This window comes from Heloderma suspectum, chromosome 2 (assembly GCF_057233095.1).
Source record: "Heloderma suspectum isolate Gila_16-S chromosome 2, 16-S_ref, whole genome shotgun sequence".
In the NCBI taxonomy this organism is placed as follows: Eukaryota; Metazoa; Chordata; class Lepidosauria; order Squamata; family Helodermatidae; genus Heloderma; species Heloderma suspectum.
Genome location: NC_139459.1, coordinates 103051688 through 103074655, shown reverse-complemented (window position 1 = coordinate 103074655; position 22968 = coordinate 103051688). Strand labels below are relative to the sequence as shown.

The window sequence follows — 22968 nt, the reverse complement described above, 5'->3', positions numbered from 1 at the left end:
AAACCCTGACATGCCAGGATTCCCAGTTGTGTGAAGCAGTGTAAGCCTGCTCAGCTGAACAGGCTTACACTGCCTTGGCAGTATACTGTGGAAAAGCACTTTTCACCTCAGACACCAAGGAAAAGACCAGGATGGTTTTGTCACTGCTATAGTCAAACAGTAAGAGGTTTCTTGCTGTTTGACCGATGTAAGAACAAAACAAGATGTTATTAGTAGTTCTGCAATTCTTTTCCCTCAGGCCTTCCTTTTACCATGTAAAAAAGCAAGGATGGGGAAAGTGCAGTCCTACAGATGTCATTTGACTTTCATTCCATAATCCTGCACCATTGGCTATGCTGGCTAGGGCTGATGGGAGTTGCAGTCCACCAGCATCTGGAAACACGCTCCCCATCCCTGATGTAAAGCAGCTAAAGGCTGATTCAGGTTTTGAGGAATACTGGTGTGTGTGTGTGTGTGTGTGTGTGTGTGGGGCGTGTTAACGCTTTCCTTCCTGGACAATTATCCACTCAAGGTCACAACCCACCCCATACTGTTTTTCTCCCCCAAAAGGAAAATATATGGGAAGAAAAGTAAATGGGAAGAAGGAGTTTGAACAGTCAGCTGGAAAGGAAAAGGTTAAATAGCCCCTCTCCCATCAGTCCTCAACCCCACAGCTGCTTTATAAGATAAAAGGAAAATGGAGGGGGGGGGTGGAATCACAGAGCTACACATAAAGTATAGTTTCACCCATAGTTTCACTGCTGTAATGGGAGGGTAGACTAATAGAATATAAATGGAGCTGAACATCTGACAAAGCCAGGAAACTCATACTACAGTACAAGACCATTCAGAAAACACTAGGAAAGTTGATTTGTGGGAAAGACAGCAGGAAAAGCCCATACAACAATAAGGCGCCCTACAATTCCAAAACAACAAACAAAAAGGCCATAAGGAGGAACAAACTTAGCACTGTTGCAATCAGAATGAAATACATTCATTAAGAGAATATCAAAGATAACACTAAGAGGGGAGGATGAGCTCTTCAGGTATCTGTGAGGAGAGGCCTTGGAGAAAATATGACTGGGATAAAATGATTATAGCTCAACACTAAAAATAAGCTAAGGGAGGCGGCAGCCGATAGGAATTCACCAGAGATCACTTCAATAGAAACAACGTGATGAAAGAAACCCAGGTGGTTTCTAAACACCAAAAAATGGCAATGCACAGAGGATTTGCTTAAGCGGAAATAAGGATTGCGCCCTTGGTGTTTTAACAACTTTCAGTATCTCTGCCTTTTTCTTAAATTTAGGAAATGTAAGGGAAGTACATGCTATTATCTTTAAATATTTAGAAGTATTCTAATTTTTCAAAAAAATGTACATAATGTAACATTTAAAGAACATTTAGGACGCAATCCTATGTATGTTTAGAGAGAAGAAAGGTCTACAACTCACAGCATTCTCCAGCCAGCATGACTGGCTGAGGCATGCTGGGAGTTATAGGACTTGTTTTCTGTCTAAAAATGCATAGGATTGTACCCTAAATATTCTTTAATTTCCCCCTCAAATATTTCCAGTCAAATACTTATGTTGCATTGGACAAAAAAAATGTTGTAACATGGGGCATGTTTTTTAGCTTTGTTTTTTGTTTTTTTTACTTAACACAAGTAAAATAAACATGCTAAATTAGATTACTCTCTAGGGCATCAGAAAACTTTCCAGTCCTATTTAACCTAATTCAATTTTACTCAATTTAATTCAACATTTTCTGGAAAAACCACATGACTAATTAAACTCCTCTCTGAGAAATGTCACAGTTAGGGCCGCAATGTTATTAATCAATTCAATGAATCAATTACAATTCTTGATTAAAATACTGAGCACAATTAGCTGCCCCTGGCCTCTACTCCCCATGTATCTCATAATTAGCTCGGGCCTGTTCCATGCTGCTTACTGGCTGGGGCTTCAACAGGCCCTGGGCAGCTTCTTTCCAGTCCTAACATCACTGGGGGTTGGGTGGAAGTGCCGGGAGGAGGCAGGAGGCGAACAGAAGGACCAAGCTCAGAATTACGTAGAAGCAGCCATGGTCTCTAAGGCAGGCTGCTGTCAAGAAGGGAAACACCATCACTGCAATTGCCCAAGTTACCTGTTCCTCAGGCACAAACCCAGCCAGCCAGCAAAGAGGAAACCAGGCTGGGGGGTAGAAGAGGAAGGGTTTCCCGCCAGCCCAGCCCACGACAGCCAGCCAAGGCACAAGCCCAACCAGTGGCCAGTGAACCTGGCTGCCAAAGGGAGGGAGGGCAGAAGCGCTTTCCAGGCGCCTTCTGCTGCAGCTCCTGCAAGTTCCTCCCTTCCAGCTCAGCCACAAAACTCTGTTCCAGGCTCAGATTTGTTCAATTTGGCCCTGGGGAGCAGGGAGTTGCTTAGGCTTAGCAACTCCCTGCTCCGTACAATGTATGGACTTTGAAACACCCACACTTGCCTAATATTGTATTTGCAATTGGCATCTATTCATTGCCACTAGGGATGCTACGGGCACCCAATTCAGTCTGGGAATCCAGCAGAACTGCCCTGGCCCACACCCCCAAGCCCCGCTTCCCAAGCCTTTGCCCACGTTCGGCAACTGGCCTGCACTCACCCTGGTGGCCTCGTCGAGCTTCGTGGTCACCATTTTTTGAGAAAGAAAATGTTGATCGTGAAAATGCACATATTTGCACACATGCAAAAATGTGCATTTTTTTAAAAAAAAGCATTTTTGCACAAACAAAAATGCACGCCTTCACAAAAATGTGCATTTCACACATGAGACTATGTGCATTTGCAAAAATTGAAACTTGAAATTGAAATGAATATGCGAATTTTTGTCAAGGCGCATATTTGTATGTGCGCGTGAAAATGCAAATTTTTGCAATTGCCATTTTATTTCTCAAAAAAATGGTGACCATGGAGTTCGATGAGGCCACTGGGATGAGTGCAGGAACTCGCTGAGCATGGGAGGGGCGCAACTGCAGTCCAGGGACCAGCGAGCAGAGGCAGGGGCTGGGCAGGCATCCAGAAAACCCAGATGGGGGTGAGTTCACACATCCCTAATTGTCACAAATGAACTTATGAAATGAAAAACTTTCCAAAGCGAATAAATCACTGGGAAATGTTCTGGTTTGGAACATTTTCTGCCCCACATGATTGGCAGCAATTTGAATTAGGAAAAAAGGTCTCACTGGCACGAATGGGAGCTTTCCCCCCAATGTGAATAGGGGTTGCTTGGGAATTTTCACCCATATTGTAACTGGGGGTGGAAGGCTTAAGCTTCCCCTCCCTGTGCACTGTGTTCCTGAGGACAACATCCCTCCCCTATGCATGGTATTTAAGTTTTTAAAACCCACAACATTCTTGCTAACCATATCATGAATGTAACATGTAGTTAGGCCCTTAGCCTTCTAATATAAATCACCTCAGCAGGGATAAAGTGTTGTCTTCAGTATGGTCCTAAGCAATTCTCTTAAATCCCTCTGTCAATGATGCTTGAAGAACTGCCTTCCGGCCATCCAACTGCCTAATTGCACTTCTAGTTAAGAAAGGAAGTGTCCCCTAATTTAATTATTTCCCTTGTATTTTTTAGTTTCAAGCCATCGCTCTTTGTTATGCTGCCTCAAGCACTGTAAATAATCCCTCCCCCACCTTCATATTATTACCTTTCAAATATTTATAGACTGTTATATCCACCCTTAGTCTCCTTTTCTACAAGCTGTACATCATTTTTGTCACCCGTCTCTTGATCTACTCAGATTTATCTTTGCCCCTTTTCATAATGAGAAACTCAAAAAGCTCTATGCTGTATTCCAAAGTAGGTTTTCAAGAATGCTAGAGGGAGACTAGGCAATGCCACCTCTCTGGTTTTGTCATTTATTTATTATAAACTTTACCCTGGCCTAGCCACCCTGTGGCTTTAAAGCTCAAGCCTAGCACATTTTGTCATCACTTGCCAGGAACTGTGAGACCAGTATCTTTGAGGAGCTGATTAAAAGACTGAGGAATGGAACAGCATGTACCAATTCAGAAGGTGCACAGGGTACCGCGCATCAGAGAGAAGGGGGCTGCGCTAAAAGCCTTCTACACTAGATATGCATGTGCCAGGGAAATTGTGATGCTGAAATGCTATATTATTTATTTATTTAACTAAAATAAATAAATAAAATGTATATTTATTTTATTATTGAAGTATTTTATACTGCTTTTCATGGCAAAAAGCGCTCTCAAGGCAGTTAAATACAATAATAAAACAGGCTAGAATATACAATACATTTTTAAAGCAGCATAAATTTTTTCACTCTATACCAGCAGTCCGTTAGACAAGTCAAGCAATATGACTTAACGTCATAAAATAACAATTAAAACTACAGCTTAAAAAACATAGACCAGCATCGTTATTCAGTTAAAAGCAGATTGAAATAACCAGGTCTTTAAGGCCTACTTAAAAAGTCAAAAGGGGAGTCAGACACACATCCAGTGGGAGGGAGAGTCATAGATTGGGCCACAACCAAAAAGGCCCTGCCTTTTGCACTCACCAACCTGATGGACGTTGATGGCAGACATGTGAGCAGGGCCTCTGCAGCCAATTTTTAAACTAGGGCAGGTTCATACAGGTGCAAGCTGTCCTTCAGAAACCTGAAGGTTATCAACCCACGGAGGGCTTTGAAGGTAACCACCAGCACTTTAAATTGGGCCCAGAAACACACTGGCAAGCCACTAAAGCATCAGTGTTATATGCTCCAATCACTTGGCCCCCACAGACAACCCAGCAGCTGTAATCTGCACCAGCTGAAGCTTCTGAACCATCTTCAAAGACAGCCCCATGTACAGTACATTGTAGTAGTGTAGCCTGGATGTAACCAGGGCAAAAATGGTTGTGGCAAGATCTGCTTTCTCTTTTCAAAACCAACAATTCCTCATATGCATATCTGAGGCAAGCCCCACAATGACTGTAACAATGTGCCCTTTCAATGCTCAACCCTTACATTAGTAAGAAAGCCCAACTATTCAGGAAGCTGGGTTTGGACCCTGGAGTAAACGGGACTGAGAACAATTCCAACAATAGCCAAGTCTGTATCAGTGATGCAAAGTGGAAATATTTCCTCAAATCCACGGAACATTTCCATGGAATTATTTACATTTCTAAAAATGTATTGTTTCCTAAAACAGAATAATTTTTTTTCCAAGACTTTGGATTCATCTGCATATATAATTTAAACCATTTAAATAGGGTGTACTTTATTGATTGTGTCCCTAATTCAGTATTTCAGTTTTGGCTACTAGAAGAACTTTTGAGATAATGGGCATTGGAAAATTTTCCAGAAAAAAAATCCAAAAAGTTGTCCAGGAAATTCTCTGATTCAACATTTTCTGGAAAAGACACATCATGATCTGTACACCCAATATGCGCATACACTCTAATTCTCCCATCCCCGCATTCTCAGTTCAAACAGCTCCTTCACCCCATAACAATTTTTTAAACTCAGAACATTTTAAAAAAGTAGTTTGCAAGATTTGACTATTGAAGCATAAGCTGCAGACAGCAAACAAACAATGAAAAAACCTACATGTGACTGGCATGTTGTCTCTTTACACATATATCATTCACATTTCCGATCAGAGCCAAAAAAACTAGATGGTAGAATTAAAGAAAACTATCCTGTACATAGGTCAGCATATAAATATTGGCTTGTTTCCATCAAACATGATTAATGTAGCCAAGGAGGAAATTAGCAATAAGCAAAACCTCTACTTTCTTAGTCACACATTAACAAAATGTCAATTCTTTGTTTCATTTAGTGCTTCAACCTTATGGGCTGGAATTATAGAAGTGCAGGCTTAAAACCTATGTTCCCACTGCATTAACATTCTGTAATAAGCTGGAAAAATTATACTCAGTGAAGTTACCCTAATATTTTGTTACTGTTATTAGAAGGGGGGTTGTATTTATAGGCCCTCATTTTCTTCAGTGCAGGCATTTCCTTTATCCAATTCATCCTTGCAACAATCATCTATGACAAATTGCTATTCTTTCCATTTTTTTCCAATAGTGAACTGAGCTAGAGAAAGCGACCAGCACCAGATCCACTTACTTGGTTCATGCCTGGGCTGAGGGCCAAACCAGAGCTTAAACACAAAATATGTCCCAGCCACAAAATGTGAGAGGGTGTAGGAGCAGCATACAAAAAATCAGTTAACAAGACGTTCCCTGCCCGCAAGCTTGCAATCTAAAAAGATGTGACACACAAGGAAAAAAGGATGAGTAGGGACGAGGAAAAAATGAAGTAGGCATTTAGCTAGACAGGTAGAACAGTCCTGCTTCCCCTCTCATCTCCTTCTGCAAAAGAGGCGTGTAGATGAGGCGTGTAGATCCCTCCCCTTAGTGTGACCTCCCCACACTCTGCACCTCGCCACACGTTTTCCTCCCTAGCCAACCTCTGATGCCAGATGTCTGCTCAGCTGGATAAAAGTGCTTGCAGAGAGGTAAGGAGCAGGCAGTGTGGTTCTGCAGTCCTCAGTTGTGCCCCCTTTTTGCTGTCAAAAGTAGACCCCCACTCCCCCATCTTCTATGCGACTAAGGGTGCAATCCTATGATGCTAAGACAGAAAAAAGTCCTACAACTCTCAGCATTCCCCAGCCAACCTTGGCTGGAGAATGCTGGGAGTTGTAGGACTTTTATCTGCCTAAATATCTATAGGATTGCGTCCTAAAGTGGATTCATATTTTATTTATTTTTAAATTTTTATTTGAAGTATTTTTATCCAGCTCCTCATCAAAAAAAGGCTCCTGGAGCAGCTTCCAAATTATCAGTTAACAAGACAGCTCCTGCCCGCACACTTACAATCTAAAAAGATGCAACACACAAAGAAAGAGGGATGGGTAGGGAAGAGGAAAAAAATGAAGTAGGCATTCAGCTAGACACGTGGAATGGTCCTGCTTCCCCTCTCATCTCCTTCTGTTACAGACTGCTGAAATGGTCGCTGGTGGTGGTGACAGCTGAGTGAGGAGGAACCTTTCTGAAGGAGGCCTTTCTGCAGGGCTAGTGGAATGTCTCTGTTTCCCTTCTCCCTCTCTCCCTCCGTCTCCCGCTCTCTCTCTCTCTCTCTCACACACACACACACAGCCACTGGCTCAGGCCCAGCAGTCTATCCACAGCAAATTGCTTGTGATAACATTTTCCTCTAAGATATCAGGAAGGTGGTGAGTAAGCACTACATCGCCATTACGTCCCCACCATTCAATAAAAATATTAATGCCCCCTGCCAACCTCCCCACGCTGTCAACAATTTAGCTATCCAAACATCCTGATCATCCAAATCTACCAAGCAACTTCTCCAGGCTGTCTTTATTTTGGCTAAATCTTCATGAACTGTGACACATCTAGGGTGCCGTCCTAAGCATATGTATTTGGAAGTAAACGTTTTCTGAAAAGCTCAGGTTCTGATACCACTTTTCCTATTCCTTCCCCGCACTCAAAATAATCCATGTGACAAAGACCTGCACTGAGGTGTGAGCATGCTGGCAAGCACAGCAGCTTTCCTCCCTTTTTTTCTTTCTTTTTTTGAAGAACGGCATGTCACCAGCGGTTTGAAAAATTGTCTCTGGCCTCTCAATGTGCCGTAATATTTCTGACCTGCCAATAAAATGGATACAGCGAGAAAAAGACTTTTCTGGTACCTTGTATGATTTGTGTGGCTCCATCACACCCTATTCCTCTCTCTGTAAACCATGTACAGTGCGATGAAGTTTGAAAGAAAAACTGCTATACCTCTGGGGGAGGGGGGAACCCTCACAAGGAAAAATGAACCTGCTACTCTATGGAGAAGTCAAAGAGGAAACCTGGCCCCATGGACCTCAACAGAACTTTCAGAACAATAATGATGGCTGCTTCAACTTGCTAGGCCAGGGTGAAGAATTAGGTACTAATTGTCTCCTTCCCATCAAATTCTGCAGTCTACAGAGGCTGCAATCCCTATGTGCAGATTTTTAGGGGAGTATCTCCCCTTGAATTCAGTGGGACTTACTTTAAAGGAAGCATGCACAAAATTGAACTGTACATCTGTTAACAGACACTTGCGAGAAATGTATTGTATAAAGCAGTTGGAAGGACTGCCTCCTCCCATACTATCTTGTCTTTCCAATAAGATCTTCAGAGGAGGGCCTTCTCCGAATACTATCAGTGGGTGACATACACAATGCATTTACAAAGGAGCGGGCCTTCTCTGTGGTGGCGCCCCAACTTTGGAATGCCCTCCCAAAACAGATACGACTGGCACCAACTTTGTGCATGTACTGTTAGCACCAAATTAAAACTTTCTTTTTCCTGAAGCACTTCAACATTTTAATATTGTACAATTTCATTTATTTTAAAACTGAATTGATGGTTGTGTTTAGTTTGACTTGCTGGCTGAATAGTTATTGTTTTCATTTGTCTTCTAATGTATAATTGTATGGTTTTTATATTGGGTTTATTTATTTACACATGTTGCTTGTATACTACCTAATATCCTAAAATTTCTAACTGGATCACAATGTACATTTGATACAAAATCAAACCAATATAAAAACAGCGTAAGAACAATACAAAATAACAAATTATTAACAATATTATAACAAAGACAATAACAAAATGGAGCAGTATCATAACCTAGGGAAAGCCTGTGTAAACAAATGTCTTCAAGGGCCGTTTATAGCTCATAATGGTTTCTGCCTCTCAAATGACACATGCGAGAGTGTTCCAGAGGGTAGGTGCCACTACCAATAAGGCCTGCTTGTGTGTCATTACCTGGTGAGACTCTGCTGGTCCCAGAACGAACCATAGTTATTTGTTTTAATGTTGTGTACACCACCCTAAGATCCCTTCTGGATGAAAGTTGGTTTATACATTTTAGAGATAGACAGACAGACAGACAGACAGACAGATGCCCTTGAAATACTACATGTGCAGCAGCCCCAAGGTCTCTGTACAGTAACACTTTGAAGTAAGCCATGGAGTATGGATTACATTCAGTGCAGTCCCTTAAAATGTCTATACATACCCACTTGCAATTAAAATGGCCTTAGGTTCTGACCCTTAACCACTTATTTGAAAGCAAGTTCTATTGAAATAAAAAGTGCTAAAGATCAGGGAAGGTGCAGACCAGTGAATTCCCTGTATGCTAACAAAAACGTTCACAAATTGCATTGCATTGCAGTATAAGCATGGTAGCCCAAGTCAAGGTGTGACATGCACTCATTTCTATTCTTGACTAATATTCTAGATATTTTTGCCTTATTATCTGCTAGAATTGAATCCCATCTGTAAAGGTCTATGCTTGGTACCAACCCATCCTGTAGCCTATGAATAATGATTGACTAAGCTACGGGGGGGGGGGGGGGGGGCTTTATTTGACCAGCTAAGGAATAATGTTCTATAAACCAATTGTCGAAAAATATTTACAGTTAAGCTTTTGCTGATTTTGAAAGTCACTACCTCAAAAAGGTTCCAGCAAAAGCTATTGTTCTTCATTGTTTAGTGTATTGTTTCAAAGACTGATAAAAAATATCTTGTCAATAAATGAAAAAGAATAGAGATGGGTCACAATATAAGTGGCAACTTTTTTGAGCAGAATTGGGTTCTTGTACACTGCAACCCTACACATGTTTACTCAGAAGCAAATTACACCATATGCAATGGAGATAGTTCCAGTGTGTGTAGGATTGCAGCCTATCTCTGGCGTCTCTGGCCTGCATCTTAAAACATACTCGGTTGTATCCAATAGGTTATATACAATGTTAGAGTAGACCCACTGAAGGTTAGACTAAGTAGGACTAACACTGGATACAACCCATTAATGTCTATTTTGCAAGAGGATACATGTATATAAAGCAAGGCTTGCCAAATACTTAAAGGACTTTTAAAGCACAATCCTATGCAAGTTTAGACAGAAAAAAAGGCCTACAACTCCCAGCATGCCTAGGCTTTTTTTTTGTCTAAATTTGCATAGGATTGTGCCCTTATTTAATTAATCATCTGCCTCTGAACAGATTAATTGATCAAATATAAATCAGTCTACCATACAGGTGTCAATTTCAGATGTTAACGGAAATGCAAGATAACTTACAATATATGGAACAAATATTTGGACTACTTATTTTTGTCACTTTGCGGGGTGAAACAGTCTCCAACTTTATTTTGGTATTTGGATACTGGACGAAACGCTACTAATTTTCAGCGGTGGTGGTGGCTTAATGTGATACAGAAGGCTGCAGAGGGATTTACTTGTTTCTTTTAGTAAAAAAAGAAAAGAGCTTTGGTGTTGCTGCAAATAACAGCAGAGCTGCAATAACCAATGGAGTTCTTCTTCACTGTCAACAGAATGGCTCACTGAGAACTATGCTACATCATGAATTGTGAGGACAGCCATCTCCCCCCCCCTTTTTTCCTTAACCAAGAATGCCCCTGGAAAGGACAGGATGTCATGACAGCCTGGTGAGATGTCATATTTTGCCATGTTGATACTTCAGCAATCTGTGCAATGTACTGACTTGCCACCTCAGCCTATGCATATTTACTCAAAAGGAAGTCCTACTGAGTTCAATGATTGTGAACCGTACATAGACTTGCAGACACTGAGTTGTATCCAGTGTTAGTCCTAGTTAGAATAGACTCATTAATGAGTCTACTCTAAGTAGTATTAACATTGGATACAACCCTTAGTTTCTCCGGGTTTAAGGTTAAACTATAAGTATACAATGCAGCTTCTTAAGATTAATTCAAGGCAGGGAGAGTTCTGGTACCGTCTGGCAAACTGAAAAACCATCGCAGCCCATTTTGCAAGTGTAAACAAAGCGAGTCTCAATGCATCTCACTTCTTAAACACACACCCCCCCCCCCCGGATTATACATGTTAAAGACCAATTTGCTTAGAAAAGCATTCTTTAAAACAGGACATTTTGATTTTGCTGTCATCTCCTTTTGTACTTCTAGCTTTGATCAATGGCTGTCACATGAGTCAATTTCATTTTCTTTCATACTGCATGTGCCCTCAGATTGTCAGGGTTAGAGCTGATCATCAGTTTGGGAAGCAAAGGGCTAGATTCAGTCACCATGTACAAACTTTCTCCTCTCAAAGTATCACTTCTACTGACCACAATCTGACTATGGCTGTGCGAATGCAATCCTGGTTCCTGTATGGAGCTTTTAAGTTTTGGGAAATGTGCATGCAGCATCTGTTGCTCTTCATACAGCTAAGGATATCTGCCAATTTTAGAATTTAAAGATCGAGACTGAAATTACCTCTGGGAACCTATAATTAGAAGGCCTGGAATCTCTGGCTGTTGTGATTACAAACACCATGGCCCTTATCCAGAGAAGAGCATCAAGACATATTGCACAGCATTTGTTCAGTTTTCAGGAGATCCCCCCTCACCACACATCCACAAGCTGCCAATTCAGCAATGGGGACCAGGCAACAGTTCAGTGGCAGACCAAATGAGCTGCATGCAGGAGGTCCCAGGTTCAATCCCTGGCAACTGCAGAGCCGGATCTACATGGCAATGAACGTGAAGCGCTTTCATCTTTAATGCGGATTTTCATGAAATCGACTTTTGTTCGTCAGGAGCATGCAGAGCAAAAAACGCGGAGTAAACACTACTTTAAGACCTGCTTTTCACAGGTCACACTGCACTTTAATCCGCCTGAGTTTGCGGTTGGATGGGCAGAGCCCCATTAGTAGAAGTGAATGTCATCAACCCCATAGATGCTGCTCAGCCAATGAGAGGTTTGCTCCCGCCCCTCTCCATGCTCCACTGCTCAAGGAAGTTTAATGGCAGAGATGAGTCATGCCTTTCCCCCTCGCATCAACCAACTGTGAACCAGCAATACTGAAGCCTAGGGACAGACCGACAGGCAGGCAGATAGGAGGTGCCTAGGTCCTGAACAGAGGGAAAGGGCTGGAAAGGCCCCCTCTGTTAGCACTCTGGAGTCAACAGTGGGGGCTACTGCCGCTGTTGCCTCTGCCTCCCAGACCTGAACTAAGCCTCCTCCTCCTCCCCACAAACGCGCAGCAAAATCACATACAGAGCAGACTATTCTGAAGGGAGACATGAATGAATCAGAGGCTGCTATTTGTGAATCGAAAAAGCAAACTGCTGCATTACTCTGAAAGGACAATCCAGCATGATTCCATGATTGGCTTGTTCCCAGCCCTGTCCATGCTCCCTTGCTGTACTGGCTGCCTTTCCTCCCCCCCCCCCGCTTAACTGTAGGTGTATCGCGCCACTGCGAAATAGTAGCTGGCTGCCCTTTCTCCTTCAGCTCTGTGTATTCTTTATCATGCACTACATATAAACTGGCTACTTCACTATTGTGAATGAAACAGGGCTATTGATGTTATGAATGGGAAAAAGAGGCTACTTACTGTGAAAGGAGCCCTACTGCAAATGGAGAAAATGGGGAATGGGGGGGGGAGCGGCCCCACCCCTTGACCACCTCACTGCCAGGTCACAGAGGCACGCCCAGGATTTAATGCAGAGGGACGGGGCATACTGCAGGGGAACCGCCTGGGAGCCGCTTTAAATCAAAAATACAGAGTAAAAGGACGTTCAGAAAATGCAGCTTTTCAAGAGGGATGCAGCTGGTTGGCTACGGATTGGCCACAATATCATGTGTCCCTAATGACTTTAAGCCACAGCAGCAGCAGAGAAAACCTCCCAGGTAGACGGGCCCCAGGTAAAGGGATCAGGTGGTGGGAAAGACTTCTGCAGGAGACCCTGAAGAAAAGCTGTCAGGCAATACCGGACTTGATGGACAAATAATATGAGCTTCCTCTGCTCCAGAACGTTAGACAAAAAGGCACTGTGCACATACAGAATTGTATTTTAGCCCCCCCTTTCTAGAAATTAAAGCAAGTCTGGTTTCAGCTATCATCTGAGTACTATCATCTTATGGGTTCCTTAGGACAAAGAAATTCATGACAGCCTGCTTCCTCCTCCTTCTCCCAGATGAAAAGGAGGTGTGGGTTGGCACGGCGTTACCTGTGGATGAGGCAGCCACTGCAGTTGCTGTGGTGGTGGATTGTGGTGGGCTGCTGCTTTCCAACAGTAAGCAGGAACCATTGGTGTTGTTCTCTTTCTTAACATACATTTCTGTGGCACTGGGCAGCGGGATGGGGTGGCTGATACCCAGCTCTTCCTCTTGAGCTTGCTGCCTTCTCAACGCAACCTGAGAACGAGAAGGTGGGACTGTGTTTGCTGTCTAATTCGAACACCAACATCAGCAGCAGCAGGAAGAACAACTTAACATCAAAATATGATGGAGCACTCGACGGAACTAATGCGTTCTTTTTAAAAAACAGTTTGTAAGTGTGTTAAGATAAGAACATGAAAAGGAACTGAAAGGTACACAGCCGTAAGAAACCTTTCCTAATTTATGATCGCCTAACCTTAGACAAGTTCAGGACTCTGATTAAAGAACAACACTGAAGACAAAGAAATACTTCCTTTGCTTCAGTGAATTGCAGGGGGTATCTTCACGACTACGGAATGAGAAGCGCTTTGGAGGGTTACCCTGATTTTCATGGAATCGGCTTTGGTCCATCAGGAACACACAAAGCAAGAAAAGCCGAGTGTACCATACCTTTAAAATCTGGTTTTCAGGGGTCACACAGTGCTTGAAAGGAACATACTTCCGAGTGGGGTGAGGGGAGTAGAATTGAACATTATAAGACTGGCAGGGGCTGCTCAGCCAATGAGAGAGGCCTGTTTGCGCCCCTGTCCAGGATCCCCCCAGCTACTACATTATTATGAATGGAGAGCAACTAATTCACAATTCTGACGGCTCCTTTATGCTACGATATTATCTCCCCCCCTTTTCCCCAATATTTACACTTTTGCCTTGAGAATCCAAAATCCCTGATTCTGGAGGCCAGCATCTGAAGGCTTCCCATGAAAGCAGCCCAGCCTCTCAATTTCACCCCATTCCAGCATCCTGCCACGGAATTATTGCTTCCAATCTCCCCTTTCTATCCCCACTTTCTCCTTCTCTCTGCTCACTACTGCAACTTTACATAAAAACAAACTATGGAACATCAAAGAAGCACAGAGAAGCGAAAGGGTGCTTTAGGTGAGTTACTAAAGTTAGCTTTTAACCCCTTAAAAACCTTAACGGTTTAGCGATATACCATGGCTCCGTATGCATTGAGATCTGTTAAAGATTTACTGTGGGGGAGCAAGATTTATTTCTTACTTATGAATAAACATGCACAGAAGGGGGATATGGGAAAAATTACTTTGATTGGAGAAACAAGAGGGAATGGGGCATCCTACCCCCATGACTATGTCACTGCCAGGTCAAAGAGGCATGCCCAAAATTTTATGCAGGGGTGGGGGACATTGCACACTGTCATAAAACTGCCAGGGAGCCGCTTTAAGTAAAAAAAGTCAGAGTAAAAGGAGTTTCACACAATATAGCTTTTCAAGAGGGAAGCAGCTGGTTGGCAGCAGATTGGTGACGATGATGTCATCTATCGTGAATGACCTCAGACTACTGTAACTTTGCACCAAATCGCTCATGAAGACAGCCCTCTGGATTGCACCTGAAACCGATGACAAATCCAGGTTCTTGCGGGAGGGGGTGGGGGGAAGAGATTCAAATACAGTGCAATAAGAGGTAAAACTAATATTGAAATCCCAAGATTTTGGAAATTGTTTTCAGATATTTGTGTGGTTCCTCCACGAGGGTCTGCTGGGGGAGGGGGAAGGGAATTGTTCTTTTTTTTTTTACAAAGGGCCTAATCCCGTGGGGCTTTGTTTTAAGGCTAAGGTCTATAAACAAACACGATCTAATTCACCGCTTTCAGACTCGAAGCACCTGACCCATGCTGGGGGGAGGGGGTGGAGAGAACCCTGGGAGATACAGCCCTGCAGTAGCAAGAACAAGCTGTACTTGATGTGATATTTTTGCAAGGCAGCTTGAGATTTATTTTTTAACATGCTGTGTTTTGTACAGCCTTTGGCCCCAGAACCAGGACTGCAGCTCAAATAAAGGACATTTATGCCTTGCTGGGCATTTTTGAGGAAAAGCGTAAAGAAATACAACATAAAGGCCTAATTTTGTTCCTATTGGTGGCAGCAAGATTAGTTTTTGCAAGACAATGGAAAAATAATACTATAGTTTCAATTGAAGTTTGATACCAAAAGGTGTGGCACACAGCCATTGCTGAGAAGCTGATAAACCAAAGGAGAAGATTCCCAAAACACAGTCCATACAAAAGATAAAGAAAGGAACTGTATAGTTATAAAGTGGATATAATTGTGATAGTACATATAAATATAGTGTGTTCATTATAAGACAAAGATTACAACTGTTGTAGTCACTGGAACAGTTGTTATGGTTTGCTGACGAGATCTCCAGATTACCCTGTTTCATTACTTCATCAAAACCAACTTGAAACCAAAACTTCCCCCATTAAACCAGTATTTCTTACCCATGGAGAGCAGCTGAATTCTTTCTCTGGCCTATAATATACCTCTTACAAACCACTCGTGAAACTTCCAAAAATCTCTAACCACAGAAACTACCAGGGGTTCTTTTGTTTTTCTTATTGCCCTGAGCAAAGCTGGAATGAAAAAATAAAAATATAATGCATCTGTGTTATAATGAACACACTATATTTATATTGTATTATCACAATTATACCCACTTAATAATGATACGGTTCCTTTCTTTATCTTTTGTACAGATTGCTGAGAAGCTAACATACCAACTTAGGCCTCTAAAAGAACAAACAAGCCCAGATGCATTTCATATGATTTGGCACCCTTTTATTTGTTTCACGAACATATCAGGAAACAGTTATACACCATCTGCCATTTATGCACAACTCTGAAAAACATAATCAGTGGTTTGATTCTCACTGGTGATCTAAGTACTCTGGTACTGCTGTTTTAGCTGTTCTGTAATAGCTATTTTATTACTGACATCTGTAAAAGAAAAATGAGAACTATAACGATGTGTAAGCTACTTTCTGGGGGGGGGGGTTGTACATTCAAACTTTTACAATAAAGTGAGTTTTAAAAAACAATGATAAAGAAAAATTTTCCCCACGGGAATCCCACTAAAGCTAATCTCGGAGGATCCCTCTTGAAAATGCAAGAATTACCTTGACCCAACGCTCCAGCTTTCTTGAGCTGTGCACTGCCACTGCAATGCAAGCAGAGGGGCAAACCTGGAGTAGGCCATGCATTAAAAGTAGGCATATGTAAAGCGCAGTGGTCCCCTCACTCGGAGTTCAGAGTTGTCACTTAGTGGTGGTGGTGGTGTTTAGACCTGGCAAGCCTCCTTTAACAACTGCACAAAAGGTATGGAGAAGCAGCTTTGGGGCAAACAAAAAGTTAATTTTCAGTCTGGCATGTTGCTGTTAAAGACATAGGAATCCCGCTGGAAGAATAAGTGACAACTAGACTTGGCTATGAAAATGAACTGAGAGAAAGAAGCTCAGTTGACAAACCAATGGGGCAGAATGCAAGAACCACGACAAAGGTCATGGCTGAAGAAGAGATAAATGTAAGATGCGAACATCATTAAGCCAACGTGTATTTTAGCATACAATGTATATGGAAGGAGGAAAGCATCCCCCCATATAAAGGTCCTGAATATCAATCTGTAAAAGCAGCTGAAGCTTAGTTTGGCTGCACAAGTGAGGCCACAATCCAAGAGAGACCCCGTCCTCACGACTATCAAGCAATATAATTCAGCTGCTCTCAGAGCTACAGAATTCTAGGAAATGGAGGTGAAAGCAGAAAGCCTTTTCCAGAAACAGGCACTGAAGTCTCGTTGCTTCTCCTACTTTCAAAGACAATATTCTTGTTCTCTTTAGCAAATCTAGTCACATAAACATCACTTGCACAAATTCATCTTGCTTGCTTCCCTGCTTTTATCACTTAGCTCTCCCCATTTTCAGTCCACTGCTCCTCTGCAATCCCTGTCCTTCCTTCATCCATCTATCCCAAAGCCGTAGCCATCTGAAGTAGCCTGAAGTAGCCCAGGGCAGATGCCACAATCCTCAGTTTTAGACAAAATACATATCCTGTTGTCAGCAAGATAATGATTTAAAATGGTAATCAAAGAGGGCAAGCTGAGGGATGGACAGACAATCAGCAGTTGGTGCTCCAGGACTGAAAACACATCTATGACTCCAATGCTGCAATCCTAAACATGCTCACTAGGGAGTGAGCCCCACTCAACACTTGCTTCTCAGTAAACATGCATAGGATTGCACTGTGAAGCTGCAACCCTATCTGTGCTCACCTGGATCATGAGTAAACATGCACAGGATCAGCCTTCATAGCTCTAGATTGCAAGCCCCTTCGTCCAAGCTTCCCTAGCCTTGTGCTCTCGGTGTGTTGGACTACAACTCCCATAATTCATGCTGGCTGAGGATAATGGGAGTTGTCTTTCAACACATTTGAAGGGCTTGGGAAGGACTGCCCTAGTCCTCCTTTCATTTACTTGCATAAGCTGAAGTTTTCCATAGGCCTGTGTTTCTTAATGGGACTCTGTAAAACACATTGGGGCTGTCTGCACGACACAACAGCCCACCAAGGGTTATTTAATTTATGGTGAGGCTGCGGTGCCTGTGGCTGCCATTTTGAATATGCAACCCCTGCTCAGAGGCTGTTGCGTCATGTCACCCTGACAAGCATGGGTTATGTGAGGTTTAAACAACCCTCACATAGCCCATGGTCTATTTTAGAGTTATGAGGGTTATTTATGCAAGGGTTATTTATTTATCTAACCCTCGCATAACCCACGCTCACAGGGTTCGCACGACATGCCAACTCCCAAGCAGCAGTTGCGTAATCAACTTGACACCCACCGTTTCAGGCACAGCATGGCGTCCAAATCCAGCCAATACTCAAGCAGGAGACCAGATTCAGACTGTATACTGTCAATATAACAAAGGACTTAAACTTAAAACTGCTTTAGAAGTGCCTTCCCAAAGTGCGGGTTTTAACAGGGCAAACTTTGAATCCTGAACCAGCCATATGTTGAAGCACTCGCAGCCAAAGGCAACAAGGAATTGAGTGCAGACCAGTGAGCAGGCTGGCAGAGAACAGACAAGTCCTCCATTCCTTTCCTCCTCTGTGCTTCTAGCATAGAAACCGTGCAAGCTTGCCCTGCATACATGCAGCAGGCTGCTAACTAGGGGCAAAGCTCCCTGTCCTTTTTGGCCAACTCCCAGCAGACCAGCACCTTTCCTTATGGGCTTCTTTTCAGGCCTGTCCCAATCACAGAACACAAGCTTTCAAAACCACTGAAAACGAGTGCTTTTGATTCTGACTGAGCCGTAACTTGCAAACCTCTGCCACTGAACTTACAATCGCAAAGGAATCTAAAACTGGAATTAGTTTTGCATTCACTGCTTATCCCCACAGAGGCAGATACACATTGCAACAGAAAAGTTTTGAGATGTTTGCTCAGTATTTTAGAAGATCCACTTCTACTGGCAACCTGTTGCTGACTTACTGCCGGAACATGTCCTTCCAGCTAACTAGGGTTTGCATTTGATGAGCAGGAGCCCAGTGTAAAATTGGTGTTCGACAATCCCGCTGTTTCCTTTGGAATGCTTGAAAGAAACCATACGGTTCTAGGCCAGAATTATTTGTTGGACAGCGTGCCCTTCTGAAAGACAGAATTCCGCCATTTCCCCTTACTCAATGCAAGGAAATATGGGGTAGTCACTATTTTTCTTCTTTCTTATCAAGGGAGCAAAGCAAAGAGAAACAGCAGTACTGTAGTCCCTACTGAGATAGTAATGCAAACAAGTATAGAGATAAACATGTAATGCTGCCTACTCAGAAGTCCCACTGAGTTCAGTAGAACTTACTTCCAGGTAAGTCTGTATAGGACTGCAGCCAAAGTAGTTAACAGTTGAAGAACAGCTGGTAGTAAATTAACATTGTTTGGAAAGGCAGGTACAAATGCACATTATGCTTACTTTCTGTGTCAGAAAGCAGCAAGCAACTATACAACCATTTATGCTGAAGAAACTGGCTGTTATGGTTGCAGACCACAATCCAGTTACTACAGAGTAGCCCTTCTGAGATCCAAAGACCAGCTGAATCACTTAGATCGATTGTGACAACTGCCTTTGCAAAGAAATCAGAAATGGCATATATGTATCCAGCAATAAAAATACTAAAATACTAGTGTTTAAAAAATGGTTCAGAATTACTTGTAACACACAGGGTAAAATCCAAGTCCTATTTAAAGTAGCAGATCCTACTTAAATGCCATTCACTTTCAATGGGTCTACTTTAAATTAGTCATGACTAAGTTAAGTCCCATTCATTTCAATGTTGGATTTTACCCACAGGAATCAAGCCTATTATAAGGTTAATGGGGAAAGGAAACCGGTTGAAATTAAAATATCTCTGCTTACTTGAAATATGAATGGGGGTTATTTGTTATCTGGTGATCGAAACTCTTGATATATTACCCTGTAAAATTTGGAACTTTGAAAATGTTTGTAACAGATCATTTGCAAACAATTCTGCATCACATCAAGACAAATGCAGAATGGGAAAAAGGGAGGGAAACTGAATTAATCCAATCACAGCTTTATAATGTGGCCATAAAAAGCCAGCTATGTATTGATTTGGGAAGTTTCACACACCAATTTGAAACTTAACATTTTGAGCTGTTATTTTGCAAGTAATTGTTTCACTCATTGAGTATTAAAAGTTGATAGACATTGGGCCTGTTCACATGTAACAACAACACATCTGTTAAAAAATGTAAATATTTTTGTGCATATATAACTATTAAAGCCAAGTTGGTTACAAGAATCCCAAATCCTAAAGTGTCTCTTGAATAAAATAATGCTGAGGTTCAGCAGTTTTTCATGTTTATTTGAATTCAATTGTTTCCAACCTGGAAAATGACATTTCCCACTTGACTAAAACATGAAGTAGCATTTGTACTATATAAACTATTATTTTATTTTCTAAACGCACTTTCCAGTGTAACTATATATACTAGTTCTAGAAGGTGAACTGTAAAATCTTCCCTTGGGCCAGGGTCAGATGTGAGTTTAGGGATTTCCCTCCACAACATTCAACTGTTTTTTCCCCTCCCTCTTTCTACTTTTAAGATTTAAAATACGTACATTTAGGGTGCAATCCTATGCACGTTTAGACAGAAAAAAATCCTACAACTCCCAGCATTCCCCAGACAGTCTGGGAGTTGTGGGGCTTTTGTGTGTTTAAACATACATAGGAACGCACCCTTAACTCTGATAAATAACATGCACACACCCCAGTAATGATATGAAAATAAGGAGGGCAGAAGTTGTTGAATATCGGTTTACAAAAAGGACCCATTCCTCAAAATCCTGATGAAATATACAAAGAGGGAAAGAAATGCTACAAGAAGACGGAGAGAAATTACACGAGCTCTCATTTTAACCTCACACACACCAGAAAAAAACTGGTTTGCACATCTTTGTTGAACCATTTCTTTTAAGAAGTGGTGCAATGCATATGTGGATATCCTCAATCTTAACACAGTCTGACAACATTCACCCCCTTTTTAAAAGAAAACTTCAACGAAAATGTGCATACCAGATTTTTTTCGGGATGTGTGTGTTGCAGTTAACATGATATCCAATGGGGCTTACTCCCAGGTAGTGCTGATTGTCGCCTTAGCCGCAATCCTATATACATTTACGGGGGAATAAGTCCCATTGACCTCAATGGGGGTTAATTCTGACTAGACATGCGCACGGCTGCGCTGTTGGTTCCTTAGCATTGGTTCCTTATCACTGGAACCAGACCATCCCCTTAAGGGGGTTAATAAGGAATCCAGAAGAAAGGTTCTCGAGTTTTAAATACAAGGGCGAACATGTCCACTTCTCTGGGACGCAACCTCAAAGTGATGGGGATGAACCTGCGACGTGTTTCGAACAAGTATCATGGCGCGGGAATCGGGCTCATCCGCATATTGTCCCCCCCGCCCCGCCCAGCCCATTTGTTGCTTGCTTTCCACCAGCGCTGCTCACCTGGGCGGCCATCACCCGTTGCCTTTCGGCGATCAGGCTGCATTTCTTGCACTGGCAATCTCTCCACCTGCAGAAGCGCTTGTGCCCTTTCAAAGGCGAGGAGTAGCCGTGGTTCCGACAGCGCGCGCACTTAGGGAGCCGCGGGGATTTTTTCCCCGAGGTAGCGGCGGCACCGCCACCGCCACCAGCAGGACTCTGGCTCAAGGCCCCCGCGTTGCTTCCAGCTCCTGCCAGCCCGGCGGATTTCCCAAAAGTGCCCATCTTACCCCCTGGGCCGTGATGCTCCGAGGAAGCCGAGGGCTTGTTGAAAGACGACTCGCTGGACATCGCGCCCCTCGGATCGGTTGACCTGATCGGGAAATGGGGGTTCGGATTCGCTGAGCGGGGGGAAAGGCGGGCAGTGGGTAGGGGGTGCGTGGGGCTGCCTTAGCAGGGAGGCAGTGCTGATTTCGACTTTGATGGGACGGGACGGGGCTGGCCCCGCTGCCCTCGGCCTGGAAGCGCTTGCTCGGATTTGCTCACGCTTCTGCAGCCGGATGCCAAAGTCCGGCACGGCAGTAGCGCTTTGCAAAGGGAGCCGCGGCGGCGACTTGCAGAACTTTAGTTGCTCCTTCTTGCGAAGGGCGCCCGCTGCACAAGAGGTTCCCGGGGGGCCGAGCCGGGGGCCAGGCCGAGCCAGGCTCCGCCCCCCACGTGCAAGGTCGAGCCCGCGGCCGGAGCCCGCCTGCTCCTGGGGAGGAAGGTCGACGGGCCTTCCTCCCGAGGAGCGCGCCTGCGGCATTGTGGCAGCCGACGCCGTCCACGCTTTGCACGGGGGACGTCAAGAGGGAAGGCGGCTGCGGCTCCCCCGCCTCGTGCGTTGCTGCAACGCCCCGTCCAGCCCGCTCAGTCTGAGGGAAAGACGGGGAGAAAGGCCGGTTAACCTGCCTCGCCGCCCCCCTTTCAACTTGCCTGGCCAGGGTGGGCGCGGGAGACAAGTCTCCTCCCGTCCGACTCCCGTTTCGGCCCTTAACCCAACGCCCTTTGCAGAGAATAACCGACGGCTCCTTTGCGCACCTTTCACGTCATGCACCCGCGGGGGACTTTGCCGAGACTTCCATGCCTTGGGGGTATGCCCCACGAGGCTGAATGGGGCTTCCGAGCAGATGTGCGGAGGGCCGGGCCGGACACCCCGCCCGTTCAAAGCTGTGGCTCTCGAAAGCCCGCGCCGCCCTTTCAGCGGTAGCATTAGCGGTGCTGGAAAGGGGGCTGCAGTTGTGGAGGGAAAAAAGAAACGCATCAGACGGTTTACGGAGACCTGCCTCAAGCACGTCAGCAACTTCCACCACGGTGCCGTCCAAGTCAGCTTCAAACCAGTTTGACCGCTCAGCCGCTCTATCACCACCCCCGCAACCAAGGGGCCTTCTTGTTTGGGATCACTTGGCCTTGGCCTGGCCTGGAGTAGACCTCTCCTGCAACAGCTATGGCTGCAGAGAGACGGGCGCTTGGCAGTGGTATCGCTTTCCACACAGGGCACTGGTACTCCTTAAGTCCCATTGTCACCTCTGGTCAAGTAGGTTTAAATTAATAATAATACAAAACCTTGTTTACTAGAGACAGAAGTGTGAGGAGCAAACAGTACTCTTTCCAACTGCCTTTAATTCCCTTGGTAGTGGTGGGAGGGGATATTTCCTGTCTCCAGCTTATGAATCAACTGTACCTTCACTGCACAGTGAAATAATTGCCTGGAAAGGAAGACTGTCTTTTAGCTTCTAATGTCGTTTTTTGTTTTAGAAAACATCTTGTGAATATGGTTAATGCAGCGTGGAACACAAGAAACAACCATTTTTAATTTGAATAATAATTCCTCGATGTGTGGCTATTTAATTCAAATGGTCTGAGGGATGCACACCGTCCTGTTCCACTGAAGAGATGCAGTT

The 22968-nt window shown here is 43.7% G+C and overlaps 1 protein-coding gene across 6 annotated transcripts in view; it reads right to left on the bottom strand.

Moving 5' to 3' along the window:
* The window catches only part of DMRT1 (doublesex and mab-3 related transcription factor 1), an 83628-nt gene extending 61045 nt beyond the window's left edge, over window positions 1-22583 (bottom strand). For 2 of the 6 annotated variants that reach the window (XM_084834389.1, XM_084834393.1), the window contains exons 1-2: window positions 21050-21685; window positions 13026-13212 (exon numbers count right to left, since the gene is read on the bottom strand). In XM_084834389.1, coding sequence (XP_084690515.1) covers window positions 13026-13212; window positions 21050-21376 — 514 coding nt within the window. In that variant the 5' untranslated portion in view covers window positions 21377-21685. Of the gene's footprint in view, window positions 1-13025; window positions 13213-21049; window positions 21686-22000; window positions 22253-22350 lie in introns of those variants that run through there. The other 4 variants (XM_084834392.1, XM_084834390.1, XM_084834391.1 and 1 more) reach the window with 4 other exon arrangements.
* Between the last annotated feature and the right edge of the window lie 385 nt (window positions 22584-22968).